The sequence below is a fragment of the Mobula birostris genome, chromosome 14, assembly GCF_030028105.1.
Source record: "Mobula birostris isolate sMobBir1 chromosome 14, sMobBir1.hap1, whole genome shotgun sequence".
Taxonomy (NCBI): domain Eukaryota; kingdom Metazoa; phylum Chordata; class Chondrichthyes; order Myliobatiformes; family Myliobatidae; genus Mobula; species Mobula birostris.
This window is the reverse complement of record NC_092383.1, coordinates 90,823,022-90,838,844: the sequence shown is the minus strand read 5'-3', so window position 1 is coordinate 90,838,844 and position 15,823 is coordinate 90,823,022. Positions and strand designations below refer to the sequence as shown.

Sequence of the window (15,823 nt, the reverse complement as noted above, 5' to 3'; positions counted from 1 at the left end):
TTCAATCCTGCTGAATTGTCTCCAACCAAAACGTCGACTGTTCACTCTTTTCCATACATGCTGCCTGGCCTGCTGAGTTCCTCCAGCATTTTGTGTGTGTTGCACTGATTTCAATATTTTGGATCTGAATGAGGCTTACTGTAAAGTGACCTTGAAGAGGGATCTTGAGGTCAAAGTCAGTTGCTCGCTGAAAGTGTCCCCACAAGTCAACAGGGTGGTAAAGAACAGGATGGCAAGCCTGGATAACCTCCAGCTGGATGGCATGAACATTGATTCCTCCTACTTCCCCCACTTCCTTCTCCCTTTTCTTATTCTTCATCTTGGTTCCCTCCTCACCCCTCTCTTCCCTTCACCTGCCCATCACCACCCACTGGTGCCCCTCTTCCTTCCCTTTTATCCACGGTCCACTGTCCTCCCCTATCAGATTCCTTCCTCTTCAGCCCTTAACCTTTTCCTCCTATCGCTGCCCATCTTCTCACTTCACCACCTTTCCAGCTTCCTCCAAACTTAGCTTCACCTATCACCTGTCAGCTTGTGCTTCTTCCCCTCCCTCTCCCACCACCTTCTGATTCTGGACCCCCCCCACCAACCCCTTCTTTTCTAGTCTTGATCAACTCAGTCTCAGCTCAAATCGTCAACTGCTTATTCCCACCCCACCCTCGTAGATTCTGCCTGACCTGCTGAGTTCCTCCAGCATTTTGTGTGTGTTGCTCAAAGTTTCCAGCATCTGCAGAGTCTCTTATGGTCAAACATCCTGGGGGTTTTCTTTTGTGAATTTGTTTATGGGATAGATATTGGCCAGATACTTTTCCTCGAGGAATAAGGATGTGGTGGTATAAGGATGCTCTTTATGTGGGCACCTCTGTAGTGTGACCCCATTACAATTTGGGGTGTTGGGGTTCAGAGCATAATTTCAGCGTCCTATTTAAGAAAGTTTGTACATGCCCCCTGTGTGTGCGAGGGTTTCCTCCGAGTGCTCCAGTTTCCTCCCACATTCCAAAGACACGTAGGTTGGTAGGTTGATTGGTCATTGTACATTGTCCTGTGATTAGGCTAGGGTTAAATCGATGGGTTGCTGGGCGGTGAGGCTCGTTGGGCCGGAAGGGCCTGTTCCACACTGTATCTCTGAATAAAAATAAAATAAAATTAGCGTCTGATCAGAGCGAAAGCCTTCTCGTGCTCCTGCATCCAGTCACTGAATCTGCTCAAGACTGTGAAGCAATGGCTGAAGGCACAAAGACTCATTAGCTCACAGACAAAACCGTTGCCCTTAGCAAATCTGGCTGTTTATATGGAAACCACACCTTTCAAAAGGAAAAAATGATTAAGACAAGGAGTTGTATTTTCATTGAAACTAACAGTGCAGTCCCTTGTTTTACATAACGTGTCTAATCATTACAGTACATAAATTATGAGTATGTATTTGTTCATGTTTTTGAAGATCTGAGCCTCAGTGGTGACCTGACCCTCCAGGGCTTACTACCATTCTGAAGCCGGGGGTGGGCCTCTTCATGATCCACCATTTTCCCTCTGCTGGAGGCCCGCCCACAGCGTTGTTGGGGAGACTTTGATTCGGGAGCAATAAAGGACATTAAGACCATAAGATAAAGGGGCAGAAGCAGGCCATTCAGCCCACTGGGTCTGCTCCAGCGTTCAATCACGGCTGATTTATCTGCCTCTGGTAGGTCCTCTGCAGAGAAGACAACCCAGGGTTTGTCCAACCACTCCTTGTAGCTCACGCTCTCTAATCCAGGCAGCATGTGGGTGAACCTCTTCTGACTGGCGCAGGTAACAGGCAAAATCCAGACATCACGACCCTGGAGGTCCTGCTTTTCAACTTTCTACCTAACTCCCTACATTCTCTCTTCAGGACTTCCTCCCTTTTCCTACCCATGTCATTGGTACCGATACGTACCACGACTTCCAGCAGTTCACCCTCCCCCATCAGAATACAGTGAACCCGATGCAAGACATTGCTGACCCTGGCGCCTGGCAAGCAACATACCATCCAGGTCTCTATCGCATCAGAAGAATCTGCCATCTGCTCCTCTAATATGGAATCCCCTATCACTACTGCGTTCCTCTTCTCCCCCTTCCCTTCTGAGCCACAGAGCCAGGCTCCGTGCCAAAAATCAGGTTGCTGCAGCTTCCCTCTGGTAAGTCATCTCCCCCCACCCTGCCACAAGAGTATCCAAAGCGGTACACGTATTGCTGAGGAGAATGACCACGGGATACTCTGCACTGGCTGCCTATTCCCTTTCCCTCTCATGACTGTTGCCCATTTACCAGCTTCCTACTTCCCTGTGGCTCCTATCTGTCACCTCCTCATTCTCCTGTATGAGCTGAGGGTCACCCAGCTGCAGCTCCCATTCCTTAACATGGCCTCTGAGGGGTTGGAGCTTGATGCACTTCATACAGATATAGTTATCAGGGAGACCAGAGGTCTCCCAAAGTTCCCAGGTCTCACACAAAGAAAATATCATTAATTCCCGAAATGTTCTCAGCGCACTAGCTATGAAACACTTGTTAGAAACTTACTTAGAACGTCCGCTTGTGCTCACCCAAGCCTTTTAAGCCTGACCACTCTAACACTGTCCACTCATGCAACAGCCGCTCCACTTACACCTCCCTTCTCTTTATTGGCCCCTGCCAAGTGCCTAGTAGGTCGTTGTAATTGCAGCCTGCCAAAAAGTCCCCAAAACACCTAGCAGAACAGCAATGGCTAGAGTTTCTAAAAGAAATTTGGAAGGTGCAGGAAAGGAAGAAGAAGTATTCTGAAGGGAAGATGAGGTAATTGTTGCTGACAAAGGAAGTCAAAAAAAGCATAAAAGCAAAAGAGAGGGCATACAATACAGGAAAAATTAGTGGGAAGGTAGAGGATTAGGAAGCTCTTAAAAACCAACAGAAGTCAACAAAAAACTATAAGGAGAGAAAAGATGAAATATCAAAGTCAAAGTTCAAAGTAAAATTTATTATCAAGTACATGCACGTCACCACATACAACCCTGAGATTCTTTTTCTGGGCATACTTAGCAAATCAATAGAATAGTAACTGTAAACCGAAAATATCAGGGACTATAAACTGTAAACAAACTATGCAAATGCAGATATAGATAAATAGCAATAAATAACGAGCATAAAATAACAATATAACAGAGTCCTTAAATGAGTGTAACTATGCTCTTTTGTTCAAGAGCCTGATGGTTGAGGGGTAATAACTGTTCTTGAACCTGGTGGTGTGAGTCCTGAGGCTCCTGTACCTTCTACCTGATGGCAGCAGTGAGAAAAGAGCATGGCCTGGGTGGTGAGGATCTTTGCTGATGGATGCTGCTTTTCTACGGCAACGTTTCATGTAGATGTGCTCAATGGTTGGGAGGGTTTTACCCGTGATATATTGGGCTGAACCTACTACCTTTTTTAGGGTTTTCCGCTCAAAGGCATTGGTGCTCCCACACCAGATCAGAATGCAGCCAGTCAGCACACCTTCCACCACACATCTATAGAAGTTTGCCAAGGTTTTTGATGACATGCCAAACTTCAGCAGACACCTGAGGAAGTAGAGTAAAGTTTACTGACACTCTCCACTTCTGAAATATGAAGGTAAGCTAGCCAATAATATTAAAGAAAATAGAAAAAGTTTTTCAGATATGTAAAGAATAAAAGAGAGATGACAGTGGATATTGGGTGACTAAGAAATAGCAGATGAACTTAATAAGTATTTTGTGTCAGTCTTCACTGTGGAAGACACTAGCAGAATGCAAGATATGTGAGAGTGTCACGGGGCAGATATGAGTGTTGTTGCTATTACGAGGGAGAAACTGCTTGGGAAGCTGAAAAGTCTATAGGTAGGTAGATTGACTATACCCCAGGGTTCTGAAAGAGGGAGCTGAAGAAAATGTGAAGGCATTAGGAGTGATCTTTCAAGAATCACTGGATTCTGGCATGGTTCTGGAGGATTGGAAAATTGCGAATGTCACTCCACTCTTTAAGAAGGGAGGAAGGCAGAAGAAAGGAAATGAAAGGCCAGTTACCCTGATTTCATTGGTTGGAAAGATGTTGGAATCTGTTACTAAGGATAAGGTTTCAGAGTATTTGGAGGAATATGACAAAATGGGCCTAATTCAGCATGGTTTCCTCAAGGGGAAACCTTGCTATACAAATCTGTTGGAATTCTTTATGGAAATAACAGGCTGGATAGACAAAGGAGAGTCAGTGGATGTTGTTTATTTGGATTTTCAGAAGGTCTTTGACAAGGTGCTGCACATGAGGTTGCTTAACAAGATAAGAGCCCATGGTATGACAGGAAAGATGCTAGCATGGACAGAGTGTTTGCTGGCTGGCAGGAGGGAGAGAGTGGGAATAAAGCAACCCTTTTCTGATTGGCTGCTGCTGATTAGTAATGTGCGTCAGGGGTCGGTGTTGGGACTGACTCTTTTTACGTTATGCAGTATGTCCATGATTTGGATGACGGAATTGATGGCTTTGTGGCCAAGTTTGCAAACGATATGGGTAGCTGGAAGTGCAGGTAGCTTTGAGGAAGCAGGGTGTCTGCAGAAGTACTTAGGCAGATTGGAAGAATGGGCAAAGAAGTGGCAGATGGAATTATAGTGTAGGGAAGTGCACGGTCATGCACTTGGGTAGAAGGAATAAAGGCGTGAACTATTTTTGAAATGAGGAGAAAATCCAAAACTCAGATGAGCAAAGGGACTAGGGAGTCCTTGTGCAGGATTCCCTGAAGGTTAACTTGAAGGTTGAGACGGTGGTAAGGAAGGCAAATGCATTTTTAGCATTCATTTTGAGAAGACTAGAATACAAAAGGAAGAATGCTGTGCTAAGGCTTTATTTTAAAAATTGGTCTGACCACACTTGGAGTATTAAGAGCAGTTTTGGGCCCCTTATCTGAGAACGGTTGGGCTGGGATTGTAAAGGGTCAAGCAGAGGTTCAGGAGAATGATCCCAGGTATGAAAGGGTTAAGATAAGAGGAATCTTTAATGGCTCTGAACCTGTACCCACTGGAGTTTAGCAGAATGAAGGGGGATCTCATTGAAACCTATATAATATTGAAAGGCCGAGATAGAGTGGATGTGTAGAGGATGTTTCCTATTGTGGGGAGTCTAGGACCAGTCTCAGAATAGAGAGAAATCCATTTAGAACAGAGATGAGGAAAGATTTCTTTAGCTAGAGGGTGGTGAATCTTTGCCACAGATGGCTGTGCAGGCCAAGTCATTGCTTATATTTAAGACAGAGCTCGATAGGTTCTTGATTAATCAGAACATCGAAAGTTATAGGGAGAAGGCAGGAGAATGGGTTCACAGGGATAACAAATCAACCATGACTGAAAGGCAGCAGATTCAATGAGCACAATGGCCTAATTCTGTTCCTATGTCTTGTGGTCTTTTTCACCCACTCCAATGCCTCAACATCCTTCTTGTAATGGAGACACTGAAGCTGATCCCAATGCATGTCTCCGGCCTCATTCGCCCAATTGTAGGACTGGGCATTTCCCTGCTCAGACTCCCTGCATCCAGCAAGCGTGAAGTCACTGAATTCCGCACCCACTGTCCCCTGGCATAGGTCTCAAAGCTGGGCCTGCAAGGACAGTATCAGACAATGCCAACACACAAGTGCAGGAGGAGCTTTATGGAGGGAATAAGCAGTCAATGTTTCGGGCTGACAACCACAACGCCGAATGCTTATCCCCCTCCATAGATGCTGCCTGACCTCCTAAGTTCCTCCAGCACTTTGTGCGTGTTGCTCTGGATTTCCAGCATCTGTAGAATTTCTTGTGTTTATCGGACAATATCAAGTCGCTTTGTGAAGTGTCAGTGCAGAGGCCTGGGGACTGCTCACCTTCCTGTTCTGTCAGACTGGGTGCAACACAGTCAGGAGAAATACAAAAAGGGGAAGCAGTGAACTTGTAAAATTGCAACAGTCTCAGATATGTATCAGCTTGGCATGACTTATCTTTTATTCTTCAGTCATTTTGCAAATCAATTAAATTTAGTAATTTATTTCATGTGTGGCGGGGTGGAGATACATCTCTACCAAAGGAGATGCAAGGTGTTCCTTCCCTCTGCTAGCCTGCAGGTCACCCTTGGGCAAAGTGTAGCACCTGCTCAGCCCCCTGATCAAGGTCATGTGAAGTCATGGGAGCAGCTGGTGAATGATCACATGAGCAGCTGGTGCCTGTCACAGGTCCTGGTCATGTGACCACTGACACCAGGCAGACAATCTCTGAAGAGTATCAATAACGGCTGGGGTCACCTGTCTTGTAAAGACACTGCCCAGAAGAAGGCAATGGCCAACCACTTCTGTAGAAAAATTTGCCAAGAACAGTCATGGTCATGGAAGACCATGCTCGCCCATGTCATATGACATGGCACATAAAGATGACAATGAATTTATTATAAATTTTATTAATTTGAATTTTCCGCATTGAACTGCGGTCAATTTGTCAATGAAGCAATCCCTACAAGCATGCAGCAAGAACCTGGACAACTGTATCTCATAGGATGAAAAGCAACTATTAATATACCAGTTTTTTTTCTTTTTTTTTCCACATCCCATTCCCATTCTGACATGTCTACCCACGGCCTCCTCTACTGTAAGGATGAAGCCACACTCAGGTTGGAGGAACAACACCTTATATTCCGTCTGGGTAGCCTCCAACCTGATGACATGAACATCGACTACTCTACCTTCCGCTAATGCCCCAACTCCCCCTCGTACCCCATCTGCTACTTATTTTTATAAACACATTCTTTCTCTCACTCTCCTTTTTCTCCCTCTGTCCCTCTGAATATACCCCTTGCCCATCCTCTGGGTCCCCCCCCCCCACCGTCTTTCTTCCCAGACCTCCTATCCCATGATCCTCTCGTATCCCCTTTTGCCAATCACCTGTCCAGCTCTTGGCTCCATCCCTCCCCCTCCTGTCTTCTCCTATCATTTTCGATCTCCCCCTCCCCCTCCAACTTTCAAATCCTTACTCACTCTTCCTTCAGTTAGTCCTGATGAAGGGTCTCGGCCTGAAACGTCGACTGTACCTCTTCCTAGAGATGCTGCCTAGCCTGCTGCGTTCATCAGCAACTTTGATGTGTGTTGCTTGAATTTCCAGCATCTGCAGAATTCCTGTTGTTTGCATTTTTAAATATACCAGTAGCAACATTAGAGTCATAGGGTCATACAGTAGGGAGACAGGCCCTTCAGCCCAACTCGTCCCTGCTGACCAAGGTGCCCATCTAAATTAGTCCCATTCACACATAGGCCCATATCTATTTGATGTCTCTGGGCCTGTACTTGCTGGAGTTTAGAAGAATGAGGAGGGATCTCATTGAAACCTATCGAAATATTGAAAGGCCAAGATAGAATGGATGTGGAGAGGATGTTTCCTATAGTGGGTGGGTCTAGGCCCAGCCTCAGAATAGAAGGGCATCCCTTTGGAACAGGGATGAGGAGGAATTTCTTCAGCCAGAGGGTGGTGAATCTGTGGAAATCTTTGCCACAGATGCTGCAGAGACCAAGTCATTGGGTATATTTAAAGTGGAGGTTGATAGTCCTTGACTGGTAAGGCTGTTAAAGGTTTCAGAGAGAAGGCAGAAGAGTGAGGTTGAGGGGAAGATAAATCAGCCATGATGGAATGGGAGAGTGGACCCAATGGGCCAAGTAGCCTAATTCTGATCTTATGTCTTCTGGTCTTCATGTTCAAGGTGAAGTACAACCAGACGAAACAGTGCTCCTCCACACAGTGCACCCACAAAACATATATCACACACAGTACATAAAACAAAATATTACCACAAGTAAGTTCAAAATATAACTCAAAATGCAAGTAGTGCACAGCACAGGTAAACAGTAAACAGCTCACTGTCCTAGTGACGTGGCCTTGGTGGTGGCAGAGTATTCATTAGTCTCACAGCCTGAGGGAAGAAGCTGTTACCCAGTCTGGCAGTCCTAGTCCTGATGCTTCTGTACCTCCTTCCTGATGGTACAGGGTCAAAGGGATGGTAGGGATCCTCACCAATGTCTTGGGACTTTCATCTGCAACGCTGTCAGTAAACGTGACAAATAGGAGGGAGGGAAACCCCAGTGATGGTCTTATGTACACTCACAGAATATACTGCAATGACTCACCGAGACAACACTTCCCAAATGCATGGTCTTTATCACCTCCTCCAAAACAAGTGGTCTTTGCCACCGAATGTCAAGGTCAGTAGGTGCGGGGAGCACTACCACCAAGTCAGACACCATCCCCCCGACATGAAAATGTGTCACCATTCCTTCATTGTCTGTGGGCTTAATTCCTTCAATTCCCTCCCCAACATCATCTTTACCAGATGGACCACAGCCGTTCAAGAAGACAGCTCACCACCAAGAGGCAATTCGGGATAGTCAATAAATGCAGGTTTTTCCCGTAATGCCCTCAATCCAAAAAGGTATTTAAAAGAGAAAACACTAAAACCACCATTAAATACTCACCTTTCTAAATGTAATGACCTGGGAAAGGTTTCCCTGATACTGTAGAGGTTTCTCTGTAGCGCAGTGTTTGGGTTATGACTAGAGATAACGGGGGCTTTGGAATGTGCGCTGGCCAATGAGGGGAGAGGCTTTTCTTTCTTGTGGGCCCGAGCGAAGGTCTCGCGGTTTTTCTGCTTGGCGGAAGATGGAGAGAGAAGATGCTGGAACGGGGAAGTTGTAGACTTCAGGACCGAGCGGATTTGGAATGGGGTCGGGAGTGGACACCCGGGGGGGGGGGGGGGGGGGAGTCGATAAAGAATGAACTGGCGGGAAAACAGTGAGCTCCAAAGTTGCACATTGGACTGTTTCATGAGAATTGGCCCTTTTTCTTTTTGTTTTCTTTACTAACCCTATAGTCAAATTAAGAATTATAAAGCTCAATTGTTTAATTGCGTATTGTATACTGTTTGTTATTTTGTGGTGCTGATTTGTAACAAGGGAACACATCACACAGCATCCACACAAACAAGATTTCTTAACTTTGACCGGGCCAGGGGATATCATCCCCTAGATTAAGCGGCTATCTGAACCTAGGGTTACATGAATATAGTATGTATCTGTGTAAATCAAAAATAAGACATAAAGATTAACTTTATATATCACGTGTACATCGAAACATCAACACATACAGTGAAATGCTTTGTCTGTAACAACGACCAACACAGCCCACAAGCATTGCCATGTTTCCAGTGCCCACACAGGATAGCCACAACTCACCCATCTTTATGCCTTTGCAGCGTGGGAGGAAATCAGGAAAGTATGAATATTTCACTAAGTTTTATCAGGGGTTATGGATGAGAAAGAGAAATTGAATGAGCACATTTAACCTCTGCAGGTGTTCTACTCTGTTTTAAATGGACATGCGGGGGGGGGGGGGGGCTGCAGGGTGTAGATATGCCTCTACCGAAGGAGGTGTGAGGCGCTCTTTCCCTCCGCTAGCCTTCAGGTCACCCTTGGGCAAGGTGTAACACCTGCTTAGCCCCCGATCAGGGTCACATAAAGCCACGGGAGCAGGTGGTGGATGGTTGTCTGAGCAGGTCCTGGTTATGTGACCAGTTGGTGCATATCGCCAAGTCCCGGTTATGCGACCACTGACACCAGGCAGACAATCTCTGAAGGGTATTGATAATGTCTGGGTCACCCCTCTTGTAAAGACACTGCCCAGTAGAAGGCAATGGCAAACCACTTCTGTAGAAAAATTTACCAAGAACAATCACAGTCAAGGACAGACTATGATCACCCACGTGATATGACATGGCACATCATGATTATATTGATGATCAATGGACAGGTTATTAATAAATTCCCATTATTAATGATGGAAACACTACAGTTAATCCATGAGTGTGTAGCGTAATTACAGTACAGACAACCCAGGTTCGATTCCCACCGCTGCCAGTAAGGAGTTTGTACATTCTCCCCATGACCACGTGGTTTCCTCTGGGTGCTCTGGTTTCCTCCGGCAGTCCAAAGACATACTGGTTGGTTAGCGAATTGTAAATTGGTAGGTTATTGCAAATTGTCCCTTGATTAGGCTCAATTAAATTGGGGGATTGTTGGGTTGCATGGCCTACTCAGCACTGTAACGCAATAAAAATAAATAAATGTTTTTTGAAAAAACATTTCGCAAAACAGAACATGTCCTCCAAGCCTATAATTATATTGTACATCAGAAAGTTATACCCCTGCTTCCCAGCTTCTCCCATACAAAATCCATGACTCTAAAGATGCTCAGAAGAGCTCTAATTACCATCAACAGATAAGAAATATGTGACCAGGTTACCATGTTAGTATGAAAACAACGGATGATTGCACTTCAGCAAGAGCCTAGTCTCCTGCCCTTCTGCTTTAGTTTCCTACATTGACTGCCGGCTCGCATACCACTCGGTTCTCTGCCCTCCTGACCCCAAAATGAAAGGTCTTAAAATCCAGTGTCCCGTAACTTCCCTGCACCGCCATCTCCTCCATCACGACCATCGGCGGCCCTAATGACACAGCGCAGGAACAGGCCCCTCGGACCACAATGTCTGCGGCCGAACACAACGCCAGGTTTGGTACATCCCTGAGGCGCGCCTGTGTTGATAGCCGGCGAGATGGAGAGATATTGCCCGTACACACCGACTGTGGTCTCCCAATGAAGAAGTCAAGAATCCAGTTGCAGGGGGAAGTACAGCAGTGGAGGTTTTGAAGCTTTTAATTATTTTTTTTCGAGGTACCGCGCGATAACAGACTCTTTCGGCCCAACAAGCTCAATTATACCCATGTGACAATTAACCTACTAAGCCAAGAGTCTTTGGAATGTGTGAGGAAACAAGAGCACCTGGACGAAACACGTGTGATAATGAGTAGACAGTAGAGACAGTGGCAGGAATTGAACTGGGGTCACAGGCACTGCAGAAGCATTTCAATAATTGCTATAGAACCAATCTGCCCCGATTAGTCCTGGGGATGACGGTATTCATTATAGCTGAGCAGTATTTATAAACAGCAGCCTGGCGTGGGTGTTACTGTTGTCCAGGTGATGCAAGTCCGAGTGGCGAGCCAGTGAGGTTACATCCGCTGTAGACCTATTGTTGGCAGTGGTCCAGGTCCTTGTTCAGGCAGGGGTTAATTCTACTTTGAGAGGGGTTAAGCCTCTCAAAGTACTTCCTCACAGTAGATGTGACTGCTACTGGGTGGGAGTTGTTGAGGCAGCTCACCACTCTCTATGTAAAAAAAAAGGTTCCTTTAAACTTACCTCTCCTTTAAACTTACCCCTTGCCCTCTAGTATTTGTATTTGTATTTCTATACTGGGAAGAAGATTCTGCCTGCCCTGTCTATGCCTCATAACTTTATAAGCTACTACCAAGTCTCCCAGTGGGCACGTGGCCGAGTGGTTAAGGTATTGGACTAACAACCTGAAGGTTGTGAGTTCAAGCCCCAGCTGAGGCTGCGTGTTGTGCCTTGAGCAAGGCACTTAACCGCATATTGCTCTGCAATGACACCGGTGCCAAGCTGTATGGGTCCTAATGCCCTTCCCTTGGACAACATTGGTGTCGTGGAGAGGGGAGACTTGCAGCATGGGCAACTGCCAGTCTTCCATAAAACCTTACCCAGGCCTGCGCTCTGGAGAGTGAAGACTTTCCAGGCATAGATTCATGGTCTCGCAAGACTACCGGATGCCTTACCTTACCAAGTCTCCCCACAGAGGCCGGTGCTCTGGAGGAAACAATCTAAGTTTTTCCATCCTCCCCATCTGGCCCAAGCCCTCCAATCCTGGCAGCATCCTAGTAGACCTCTCCAACGCCACCATGTCTTTCCTGCAATGGGTCAACCAGCACGGCACGCAATACTCCAAGTGCAGCCCAAACCGAAGTCTTACACCTGCAAGACCCTCTGTCATTAACTTATCTGCGATGTGGGCCTGTAGACGCTGGCGTCTAGAAGAATGAGGGGAGGATCTCACTGAAGCCTATCGAATATTGAAAGGCCAAGATAGGCCGGACGTTGAGAGGATGATTCCAAATGTGGGGGTGTCACGATGTGCGCTGGCAATATCAGACTCCAAGTGCAGAGGAATGACAGACTCTGATGTAGAGATGGTGTTGAGAGTTTATTCACAATAATTCCAAAAGAACATTGGCGGCTTAGCCAAGCGACACCACAAGAAGTACCATTCTCAAAACAAGGACCCTGCGATTAGTACTAATCAGGCGTCCACTTAAATAATTCAAGTAACACAGAATCCCCGAGCCTATCAAAATAAACTTAACAAGCTTAAACAGAAAACCACATTACAAAGAGCAAGTTGCTTGAGAAAAACCACAGGGAACTCTAAACGGATAATGACTCTCATTAAACAACAGTTAACTAATTCAGATGCTCTTAAAAGCCTTACAGCCCAATACTCTCCAGCTCCCTGCACAAACCCAAAGAAGTCATTGCAAGGGGTCTCTAGGACCAGAGAGCACAGCCTCAGAATACAAGGAAGTCCCTTTGGAACAGTGAGGAGGAAGAATTCCTTTAGCCAGAGGGTGGTGAATCTGTGGAATTCACTGCCACAGATGGCTGGGGAAGCTAAGTCATTGGGTATATGTAAGGAGGAGTTTAATAGGTTCTTGATTTGTAATGGCTTCAAAGGTTATGGGGAGAAGGCAGGAGAATGGGGTTAAGAAGGATAATAAATCAGCAATGATGGAATGGGCCGAATGGCCTCATTCTGCTCCTATATCTCCTGGTCTTACCTCAATATATTGTTCAATTTACCTTTGTTTCCTTCTTTCATATTGATTAAACAAGACAAATAAGATTAGTTTTATTTGTCCAATGTACATTGAAACATTGAAACATACAGTAAAACATGTCGTTTGCGTCAACGACCAACACAGTCCAAATATGTGTTGGAGGCAGCCTGTAAATGTCACTGTGCTTCCAGAGCCAACGTAGCATGCCCACAATTACTAACCCTTACCAAACCATAGGGCGGAGGGGTGGAGGTACATCTCTATCAAAGGAGATGTAAGGCACTCCTTGGTCACCCTTGGGCAAGGTGTAGCACCTGCTCAGCCGCCTGATCAGTGTCACATGAAGCCATGGGAGCAGGTGGTGGATGGTCATATGAGTGTAGCTGGTGCATATCACAAGTCCTGTTTATGTGACCACTGAAGCCAGGCAGACAATCTCTGAAGAGTATCGAAAATAGCTGGGCTCACCCGTCTTGTAAAGACACTGCCCAGAAGAAAGCAATGGCGAACCACTTCTGTAGCAAAACTTGCCAAGAATGATCAGGGAAAGACCATGAACTCCCACGTCATTCGACACAGCACGTCAGGAATGAAAGCTAACCCATATGTCTTTGGATTGTGGGAGGAAACCGGAGCATCTGGAGGAATCACAGCCTGTTTTGGGGTGAACGTACAAGCTCCTGACTGGCAGCAGTGGGAATTGAACCCCGATCTTACAGATGGCACTGTAAAACATTGCACGAACCTCACGCTATGTGCCTCCCTTTATGATGCTAACATGCAAGTCCCTGCAATCCCAGAAAAATAGGTTTTGATGCAAACTCAACCAATAGAGTTATAAAGTCACAGGTCCCCTGGCCTCAATATCAGGGAAATGTAAGCATTGTTGCCATTCAATTAAATCCGTTTCATATTTTGATATTCCTTTGCTTTGCTGATTTCAGTTCCGTCTTTTATAGAAACTCACCCTTCCTTGCTGTGCAATAATCAGGAATCATTCTCTTCCTCATTGTCAGACATAAAATCAAGACCACAAGACCATAAGAGATAAGAGCAGAGTTAGGCTATTCAGCCCATCGAATCTGCTCTGGCATTCCATCATGGCTGGTTTGTTTATTTGTTTGTTTGTTTGTTTATATTGAGATACAGTGCAGAGTAGGTCCTCTGGCCCTTTGAGCCGTGTCGCCCAGCAAACCACCTATTTAACCCTGGCCTAATCACAGGAGGATTTACAATGACCAATTAACCTACTAACTGGTACATCGTTGGACTGTGGGAGGAAACTGGAGCAGCCAGAGGAAATCCATGCAGTCACAGGGAGAATATACAAACCCCTTACAGGCAGCAATGGGAATTGAACCCCAGTTGCTGGGACTGTAAAGCCCTGTGCTAACCATTGCATTACCTTGCCGTCCCCATTATCCTCCTCATCCCCATTCTCCTGCCTTCTCCCTGTAATCCTACTAATCGAGAACCTATCAACCTCCACTTTAAATATACCCAACAACTTGGCCCCCGCAGCTGTCTGTGGCAATGAATTCCACAGGTTCACCACCCTCTGACTGAAGAAATCCCTCCCCATCTCTGTTCTAAAAGGATGTCCCTCTCTTTCAGTAGGATTGCCTCTGCTTTTAAACTTCGAAATAGAAGAGAATCTTCGCTTTTCTTTATTTTCTTTGGAGTCACTTCCCTGTCTTTCCCCAGAGCCCTTCAATTATCCTCCTTCTGGCTCTGACCCAAATCTCCATTGAAAGTCCCTATTGAATCTGCTTCCACTTCCAGAAAGCATGCTATCCAGATGCATCACAGGCTTTGCCTGAGAAGCTGCAGGGCTGCGGACGCATCTCAGCATATCGCGGAAAGCAACCTCCTTTAAATGGTCTACACTTCTCACTGCCTCAGTAAAGCATCTTGCAGAGTGAAATGGATTTCTGACTGCACAATCTCCCACATTATGACTTTGCACCTTACTGTCTGCCTGTGCTGCACTTTCTCTGTAACTGTAATACTTCATTCTGCATTCTGTCATTGTTTTCCCTTGTACTACCTCCCTGCACTGATGTGACGAAACAATGGCCACGGCACAGTAGCATAGTGGTTTTGCGTAACGCCATTACACTGCTAGCAGCTCAGTTCAATTCCGCCCTAATGAGCTCCTCGGGCCTGTGCAGCCCACTGGAGGGCTTTGGACTCCAAGTTTTTTAGACACTTGAATTGATTATTTGTTTCTGAATGAGAGTTGTAGACTTCCTTGTGCTCGCTCTCGAGCAACTCGCTCTTTGTAATGTGGCCCCTGGTGCTTTCTGTTTAAACTTGGTAAGTTTATTTTGACCGGCTCCGGGATTCCATGTTACTTGTATTATTTAAGTGGACGCCTGACTAACATTAATTGCGGGATCCTGGTTTTGAGACGGCTCGGCAGAGGAGCCAAGGTCCTGTTGGACAAGCTCTGGTCGCCGTCTCTGCATTGGAGTCTGTCTCTCCTCCACACTTGGGTTCCGACGTTGCCAGTGCACATTGTGACATCCGCTACCTCAGTAAGACAGCCAGCATAATCACAGCCGCCACCCTCCGTTCATCCCCTCTTCTGCACATGAGCGGAACAGGCCCTTCCAGCACAATGAGCCGCGGCGCCCGACAACCCACCGATTTATCCCTCGCCTGATCACAGGAAGATCTACAGTGGCTAACCAACCTACTAACCGGAACGTCTTTGGACTGTGGGTGGAATCTGGAGCACACGGAGGAAGCCCACACGGCCACAGGAAGGACATCCAAATTCCTCGCGGATGGCATCGGAAGTGAACAACAAAATCCAATGTGCCGAGCTGTAACAAGAGCCGCGCTGACCGTTACATACAGAGTCCTACCAATGGACTCCCTTCGTCACCCTTTAGCTCTGCACAGTTTCACTTCAGCTAATAGCTCTGTGGAGTACTCAATGGGACTCGAAACATCCTCAGCAGTGATTCTGAATCTCACAGAATCTCCCTCAGCTTATAACCTGAGTAAGGTAACCTCCTCCTGATGGCTACTTAATACCCGAGGAATGGGTGCTCCTCCTGGGTGAGGGTTGCCCAGAAG

General features: G+C 46.2%; 1 protein-coding gene across 17 annotated transcripts in view; it reads left to right on the top strand.

The window, feature by feature from the left end:
• Positions 1-15,823, top strand: part of ccnd3 (cyclin D3) — a 425,735-nt gene that overhangs the window by 328,919 nt on the left and 80,993 nt on the right. The window contains exon 1 of one of the 17 annotated variants that reach the window (XM_072278925.1): positions 3,515-3,600. The exons of the other annotated variants lie outside the window; for them this stretch is intronic. Within the exon in view, the coding sequence (XP_072135026.1) occupies positions 3,595-3,600 (6 nt within the window). The 5' untranslated portion in view covers positions 3,515-3,594. Of the gene's footprint in view, positions 1-3,514; positions 3,601-15,823 lie in introns of those variants that run through there. 17 annotated transcript variants of the gene reach the window in all.